General features: G+C 38.4%; 1 protein-coding gene across 2 annotated transcripts in view; it reads right to left on the bottom strand.

The window, feature by feature from the left end:
- Positions 1-6,844: 6,844 nt before the first annotated feature.
- The window catches only part of HAAO (3-hydroxyanthranilate 3,4-dioxygenase), a 32,608-nt gene continuing 30,552 nt past the window's right edge, over positions 6,845-8,900 (bottom strand). Inside the window, exons 9-10 of one of the 2 annotated variants that reach the window (XM_010170939.1) lie at positions 8,451-8,537; positions 6,845-7,051 (exon numbers count right to left, since the gene is read on the bottom strand). In XM_010170939.1, coding sequence (XP_010169241.1) covers positions 8,451-8,537 — 87 coding nt within the window. In that variant the 3' untranslated portion in view covers positions 6,845-7,051. The remainder of the gene's footprint in view (positions 7,052-8,450; positions 8,538-8,900) is intronic. The other variant, XM_010170938.1, reaches the window with a different exon arrangement.

The following is an 8,900-nucleotide window of genomic DNA, read 5'->3' as shown; positions in this document are numbered from 1 at the left end:
AATAGCTTTAGGCAACTGAACACTGTCATCCATGTTGGAAATAGAAGCCATAGTTGGTTAATTTTAATTTTAAACTAAGTCTGATGGATAAGGCAATCTGATTCCTCATTCTAGGGCTGGCATACAGTTTCCTGTCTTGGCTTAAAAGTAAAGCTAATCTGGTAAGTTTAAGTAATTCTGTGAAACTTTTACTCAGTTTCATTCAGTGTTTACCATTCTCCTCCTGAAGAGAACAAGAAGATATTGACTCATGAGGGGACCTGTGCACTGAATGTTTATTTCCCACTCAGTAATAAAGCATATAGGGTGTGAACCATGTGGGTTGTTAGTCACCAATATCAGGAAGAAATTGGTAACTGTTAACATTTTTCTCAGCTTGTCATAAACAAAGCTGATCTATTTGTGATTTGACAATCTGCTGTTGATTTTTTCCTAATTCAAAATGTGTTGTTCACCTTCTTTTTGTAATGTATGCCAAGATGCTATAGACATCTCGGATCACAAATATGTTCAGGCAAATAATTGTCAGTGGAACAATGTCTTTGTAATGATATGTGCTTTCTGTCAGTACTTGCTTCTATTTTATAGAGTAATATTTTCTGTAACTGTATTTGGGGAGTAGGAATTATCCTCTAGCTCACTAGCAACACGGTGCTGCTTCCTGCATGGCTCAGTCAATCTTGCCATAATACCAAGAGCAGCTGGGAATGCCTCTAACAGCAGACCCTGTGACTGGGATGTTCCTGCAGGACAGCAGGGATTTGAGTTTGACTTCCTTCTCCTGTGCAGAGACAGGAGCTGTTCCTGGGGTTTCTTCTTCTTGTGAGACTGGTCTTTTCCTGGGACTACTGGGTAAAATGAGGTTATAGATCACTGGCTGTGATTTGCAAGAATACAATAAACTCTGTTTACTCTCTGGGAAAAAGTAAAGTACAGAGCCCTGTGGCTCCTCAGTGGAGGTGGCCCTCTGCAGCACTCTGAGAGCAGAGCTTGGCAGGGTGGCATTTAACTGACCCTCTAGGTCTTTCCTTGTGGTTCAGCCATGGACAGCTGCGTGTGGTGTGTGCAACTCTCCGCTCTGCACAGCGGTTATTGTGGAGCCTATTTGGAGGTGCAGGAATCTGCCCTCTGCACGGAGTCCAGACACAGTTTCTGGGAGAAGAGAGAGAGAGAGAAAGCTAGGTAAGGTGCAATGGCTGTGTTTAAGGATCAAATCCCAGAAGTGTTTGGAAATTGCTGAAACTTTCAAGCTTTAGTTCTAAACACTGACACATGTATAGTTGCTTTTCAATTGGTCTGCCAAATTTATTTTCAAACCATAAAGCATAGAGTTTGAACTTACGGGCAACTTAACATATAGAAGAGTTTAAATCTGCTATTAGTGAAGTACAAGCTTCATCACCTACATGCTTTAGTATTGCCTTCTAAGCAGACTAGTTTCCTTCAAGGGGAAAAATGCTAAAACATCTTTAAATAATATTTTTTGTGATAGTTGTACAGCACTGCAGAAGTCCTATTTTTCTATGGCATAATAAAGATACACTGAAATTCCTCACTGAAGCTCCAAATGTGCTTATGCTTAGTTTACTTTCTCATAGCCATGACATCTTTCTCAGTGGTGTAAAAGTTTATATAATGTAACGGTTTTAGAATCCAAATAATTTTGCTCCAACATCAGTGTAATTTATCTCCCAAACCAGGGACATAATTTTTTATTTAGCTGTGTAACGGCCACATACATGCGCCTATTTAGCAACTTTAGAAATACAAAGCAGTGTTCAAATCTTCCAGCATGTGGTTCTCATGCAACTAATAATGAATTACCAGGCCAAAGATCTTGGAGGTGTGTTTAACCGAGAGCAACAGCAATTTAGAAAGAATTGATCTACGATTTCTAGTCCCCAAACAGGAGAGCTGTCTGCAGAAGGGAATCTGATATGTGCTTTGGGATTGATTTGCCTAATGACTTTGCCATTTCAGGGCATGTTTCTGGAAAGGTGCTGAATACAAACTCTCTGAGTTCATATGCCTGTGCATAACATTAAAAGGGAGAGTTTTTATGGACTTCCACACTTTCTGGACAATCACTGAAAAGATTGCTGACTGGATCCAGCGTAAAATCTTTCAGTACCAGATATTACTAGGACCTCTAGGTCAGGTATTTATCCTGAGCTGCAAGGTGCATATTAACTTTGTCTCCTTCACTATTACTTTGAATTCAACAATTTTACTTGGGGTCCAACCAGCTATTATTCTGCATACTTTGATGTTGAAGAGTAGCTCTGCAAGTACTTGTGTATTCAGTTAGAAACAGACCAGGAGGTGATGACCTTCATTAGCCTGAAGTGTTCATTCAAGTGTACTCTGGATTATTAACAGAAAATAAAATAAATAAAAAGAAAACCCAAAGCCATAAAATGTCTGCATTATGAACACAAGTTGTTTTTGTAGGAATTTGTTAGATAGCTCAAGTAATTTTTCTTCCTTTACTTATATGCAATGATGGTGGGAGGGTTGCTTTCTGTGCATCTGTTCTATAAAATAAATGTGGCTGGAGAGCTGAAATTGGAGTACAATTAATGTTTTTAACAACAGAATGAAAGCATTTATTATCTTCATGCAACAAGATAAGATAGGTTTATAGGTGTGAATAAATGCTGTATAGGTTTGAGGAAAGTTTACTATAACACACCTAATTTTACCAGTTTATTGTTCTGCCTAGTCTAGTTTTCAGTCTCTGGAAGGGTTTATTACTTCAAAGGAACAGGCAAGATCTAAAAATAAAGCGAGCATAGAGGAAAAAGAGTTCCTCTCTTGACTTTTACAAGCTGTCACTTTATGCATTGCAAGATGAAATGTAGTTAGCATTAGATCATTATCTTGCCTTAACTGTTCTGTGGGGCTTTGTTGTTGTTTTTTCTCAGTTTGTGGGTTTCTGGGGTTTTTGTTTGTTTGGTTTTTTAAAACTGGACAATCCTGAGCTCTGCTGTTGATCTCTGTTTACTACATGATCTGTGAGGGTCATTGTTTTCCTCTTGTAATTCTCTCAGAACCACAAAAATACGTGTTTTGCATAAAGTTGCTTTTTGAAGCTCTTATTTCAATATTATAGAAACAGCTGGTGAAGACTTAGGCTTTATTTACAGTACCAGGTTTATTTCTTCTTTTAAGTATTATGATTAGTTCAAGAAATACTAGTTGTTTTGAACTGGTGCTGATGTATAAAGTAACCTTGCTAATCAACTAATTGCTAATATTTTTGTTATTGTCTCATATTTTCAACACTTAATAAGGAGGAATATAGTGAGACACTTTCAATTTATTCGCATAATTCATGTAGATCAGCATAGCTCAAAATAAGAACAGAAATGCCCTCTCAGGTCAGACCTGTCTTGCCTAGTGGAGGTAGGAGACACTAATTACTTTAGGTATTTTTTTTATCTCTACTGCTATGAACTGAAAGACTGACTGTAAAATATGTTACATGCTCAATTTGGAGTACTGTAATAATGCTTATATCACTCATTATACCATTTAAATGCTATAATGATAGCAATAAAAATATATAAATAGCTAAAAAGGAGTTTTATCTTTGCCTTTACAAAACTTACCAGTTTTCTCATTGGGATTAAACATCTTAAAGGCACTGAACAACCACAGCCTCTCTTCATACTTACTTAACAACTGGCAAGATTGGGCTGCATCACCTTTTCCCATTTGAAGGGAAGGGAAAAGCTCCTGCTGACTTCTAGGGCAGGTGAGATTGAGGCCTGGAATAACTTTCTGTGGATGCTTGTAGATAGACTCAGACTCCTTTAGGTGTGTTTCTAAGCTTTCAAGTAAGTTCCAGCTTGTGATTCCAGAAAATCCTGCATGTGTTTTAAAGTAATTAATTAATATGGTGCAGGTATGGATGTGGTCTGCATAGGCTTTATTGTAATACTGCTCAGAATACATACTTGTATAAAAGCTTTGCTTTTGAGACTCAGAGAAACAGTGAGCAACAGATGGACTGTCTATGCAGTACTGTACTAACAACGTTAGCAAAATCCTGCCAAAATGTAGTAAGTTTATTAAGTATGAGGTGACACAGTATCTGTATGATTCAGATAGAAAATGGGTGCCCAGCTTGGGGTGCAGGTGCATCTTGTATAGAAACAGCTGTAAAAAATATTCATGTATATGCATAGGACTTGTTTTTGTGCTGGTGTGTTGTCATGGACGTGCATGAACAAGTACATTGTCAACAGGAGTGCATTAAGGGCACTTTGCAGACAACATGCCTAACTAAGCATTTGGCACCGACCTAAGCCTAACGTCCTTCTTTATGAGGCAAGATTAGCACTGGAGTCCCCAAACTGTGATTCCAACAACTCTGGTGCCAAATTATCTACTGAGCTGACCACACATACACAGAAATAGTGCCTAACAGCTAAAAGGACTCCAGGAAACAAACTTGCATCTGGCCAACTTCCTCATAAGCAGAGGAGCATGAGTGCATCTAATTAAAAATGCACCATTGTTGGGGCAGTTTACAATATATATAATATGAGGAAGACTAAAGCACCTGAAAAAGATTCACTGACTGATCAGGAGCCCCCTAGAATTATTTGAAGACTTGGAGAAAGAGAAGTTGCAGGTTTCTAAATCACAGTGGTTAAGCACCTTGGAAGGAGTAACTGACATTCTTTCTGTGCTTTCATTTGTGCTCTGGCTACCAAATAATTATTGAACTGTGGGAGTGGGGGGAGAAAAGAAACAAAAGAACTGAAGTAATTCTTAAAAAAGACACTAGAACACAAAATTGTCTTCTCCCAGTACTTGGTATCGAAGCTTTTAATAAATCTTCTCATGCTGGTTTGAGCCTGATTCTTAGGCATACTTATGGGACTGGATACCTCTGACCTCATTTTTAGATGACAGCAGCTTATAATAAGTTAACTAAATAAGTTAACTAATGACCTGGTCAGCCCTGGTTTCTGAGATGGGCAGTGGCAGAACTGCAAGTGATGGAGCTCTGGCTTAATGCTCCTGGTCTGGTTCTTGCTCTGATTTGAGGCACCTAGCAAGGGACTTGGGTAAAATTCAGGTGTTCAAGCACAATTTGTCATAAAAGGACTTCATCACAAATATAATTTGAGTGGAGCATTAATTTTAAATCCTTAGAGGTATCTAATCCAGAGGTGCCTTTAATTTTTATTCTGAGATTTCCACAGCGCTCAGTGCTTCTGGATGGTTGAAGAACTGTTGGTTATTCTGGACATTGTTCTGCATGCTGCTGTGTTTTATTCACTTATCACTCAGTGAAAATAAAGAATTTTTTTATCTGGTTACCCTCTAAGTGGTGGACTGAAAATATAGTACTTTGGTACCCTAGATCCCTCAACCATAGATTTTTCACTCAAGAAGTAGGCAATTCAGCAGATACACTGGTACCAATGATAATCACATAAATGACTCCCTTGTTCAAAGGGAGTGTTATAGCTCCTTTTCATATGTGATAGCTCACAACCATCACAGCCTTAAGTATTAGGCTCAATTTCTCAAATTGGGTCCCCTGTTATTAGCAGGATGTAGCAAAATTCTGCTGTATACTTTGCTAGAAAATCTACTGAACTTAAATTTAAGTTATAGATTAAAGCCAAGACATCTGAGTCTTTCTCATCAGAAGAATGAACACTTGAACAAAACACATACAACATCTCAGTTTAATGAGCTTTGTAGGTGGCAGATATATTAAAGAAATATATTCTGAGCTTAATTAGAATTACAAAAAATCAAGAAATGGTAATTTGTAACATCATTGATAATACCTGCAGACATTTAAGCAACCTGTTTTCTGATGTAATAATGTGAAGGACAATTAATAAAAAAACCCAAACAAATCAAAACAAATCAAAACAAAACCCCCTCTGAAGAGTTCCTGGAATAAAAGCAGGAAAAGATAATTTGACACTTGTTATTTCTGCAGGAAAACTCCTTGTTCAAAAAGAAGCAGCACTTGGTAGAAACTGATTATAATAATTTTTCTGGTCTCTTGGACCCCAGCACACATCTTAGGCTACTTTGACTTGCGATTTCTGCTGCACAGGAACACCCACAACTCCAGTGCTCCCATGCTGGCCATACTGCAGTGCTATGTTCTTGATAGCATAGGGTACAGACAGTATGCAGCATGGTATGTGTGGCATGATGTGTTACTGATGATTGTGATTGATACTGCATTGCTGGATTTGGTAAATTGATAATAAGTTACCTGAAGCAAGTACAGTGGTGATCTAATCAAAGAATCGTAGAATAGTTTTGGCTGGAAACGACCTTTAAGATCATCAAGTACAACTGTCAATGCTTGACGTTGCACGTACTGCTTCCCCCGTTACTAATGCACCTTGCTGTCTTTCACAAAGCACTGAGATCCTTGAGCAGTGCAGCAGGTAGTTTCTTTTGGTTTTTAAAGGGACTTTTAGCAAAAGATCTCAGATCTGTGAGCTACTGCAAATTAAAGCTCCGCTACTCTGGGTTAAGCCCAATTTATTACAAATGACAAAACTGGGACAAAGAATTGAAGACTGTTACCTAAGTAAGCATAGCAGTATCTGTCCTATCTTGTTTTCTACATCTCGTTTTTCTACATTTGAAAAACTTTTAACTTACTCTAGATAGTATCATATATATTATTATATAAGTAATCCTGCTACTTGGATCTATTCGCATTTCCTTTCAGATAAGAAGTATTCTGTTTGTTGTTTTCTTTTTTTAAAAAATACCAATTGTAGATTTTGTTGAAACTTTAACTTACTTGGCGGGGGGGCGGGGGGGAATGTTTTAACTGGGCACAGCACTTGACTCCACTTAATTAGTGGAATCATTGTGTTAGACTATTCAAATTTCCAAGCATTCGGACTAAAAGTTCGTTAAGATAAGACATGTAGGTTAAAACTTAATTATCATCAAAGTCAACTGGCACAGGAGCTAGGTATAAGGCTGCTTGCGTTTTGGATCCTGAGCAATGCAGAGAGCAACACATTCTTCTGTTCTCTTCCAGCAGTACCTGGAAAAAGAGATATGATCCAATGTGTATGAGGGGAATCACACACTCAAACCAACTAAAACATTGATGCTACTGAAAAGTACAGGAAAACAAACAGGTTCAGTTCTGATTACACTTGTTCTCTTTCCATATTGCTATGTCTTGTGATATTTCAGGGAACTACTCTTCACCATTACTAATATAAGCCAAACATCATGACATGGTAGGGAAGAATGTATATCTACTTATGGATGAATCAAGGTGGAAAGCATCTATTCTGATTTTGATGACATGAGAATTGGAACAGAATCACCTCTGTACAGCTATTATTTTAATGAAACAATTTCTAGTAATTCAACAGTATTTTTCTTGTGGTCATTGCTTTTGTATTAGTTATTTCTGGGCCAGTTGCAGAGATGGCCAGAGATCAGAGCGCAACAGTGATGCATACAATAAACAGTGCCTATTGTACAGATCTGATAAACATCTTAATGCAATATGAACTGTGCTGGCAGATTTCTGCACGTGCACCATGCCATGATTTGGAAAACATATGCTCGCTGATTGGACTGCAAGACTGGGAAATAATTTAAGATAAGTGATTTCACAGAAGTGATGGAAGTAATGGTGAAGGGAGGTGGCTATGTGTTGGAATCACAGGTGCAGAGAACAGTTCTGTGCACAGCTGGCTGGCTTCAGCTCTTTCAGCAAATGTCTTCAGTGCTGTACAAAAGTGCAAATGTCAGCACTACTCCTTATTAGATTTGTCCTGTAGGAAAGAAAGCCATTTTTATCATCTGCCTATAATCTGCTGCATTGCGTTATCAGTGAGTATACATCATCCTTAATCTTCTTCAGGGTAGGCAATTTATCAGCTTATGCCACTCTTCACAAGATTTGGCAAGTACTTTCCCTTTCTGTTCTCTCTGGAAACAATTTTCACTGTTTTGTTGTTTTTTTTTTTTTTCCTTTACATATATCATATGTGTCATGGTTATGAAACAGACATATGCATCCTACTCCAGGAAAGAGAGCTATGTTCTTAGTCTGAACCCCAAATCTTTCTGCAATGGTGTTGATTAAGCCTGGTCTGAAGCTCAGAGTATCTGCTGTGGTTGCCAGTTGGTGTATTTGTGCTGTCTACCTTCATGCATGCTCTTTTGCATGCTGCTTTTTCTTGGTAGTGCTTTTTTATTTTCCCCAGCTTTAATCCCAAAAGGTGAACCAGAATGAATGTCTCATTTTGTTTCTTCCTGAAGACACTTCTGCCCTGAGGAATAATGGAGGCTATTGCAAATCCGGCATTCACAGATGATGGGTTTCTGAACCAGCTGATGCCCCACCTGGTGTGGACCAAATACACAGAATTTATCTTGTTGGAAGCTGGGAAATCATATATTGAAACACTGTTCATCTCTACTCACGTGGACTGGGCACGGACAAGCAGGCTGTCACCAGCAGATAGAGTCAGGGTTCTACCATCCATGGTAACAGTAGATGTGCCCTCCTGAAGGGAAAGAACAGATAACCAGCTTTTAATTTTCCATTTCCTGTTGCTAGCAGGAAGAAAATGCTGCAGGTAAGTATGAAAATCTTTCCCACTGAAAGAGCACTTCAAACCTGCTCTGTTTCATGAGGCCTAGCTAAATATTCAGCTGATCTTCCCTCTCTGACACTATTAGCATCAAGAAAAACATGTTTCATGGTTCGTTGTTCCCCATCATAAAGCAGCAACTCATTGCCTGACTCTTGGGGGTACACTGCTACCAATCTAACCTAGCAGCCTACAAGTTGGTACAGCTCTGGAAATTACAGAGATGACCTCCTGGAGTACTTCAAGCTCCTCTTCTACTTTTCTGATTCCTAATAT

This window comes from Antrostomus carolinensis, unplaced genomic scaffold (genome assembly GCF_000700745.2).
Source record: "Antrostomus carolinensis isolate BGI_N321 unplaced genomic scaffold, ASM70074v2 scaffold30096, whole genome shotgun sequence".
Lineage (NCBI taxonomy): Eukaryota > Metazoa > Chordata > Aves > Caprimulgiformes > Caprimulgidae > Antrostomus > Antrostomus carolinensis.
The sequence above is the reverse complement of the archived record's forward strand: the minus strand, read 5'-3'. Positions and strand labels throughout refer to the sequence as shown.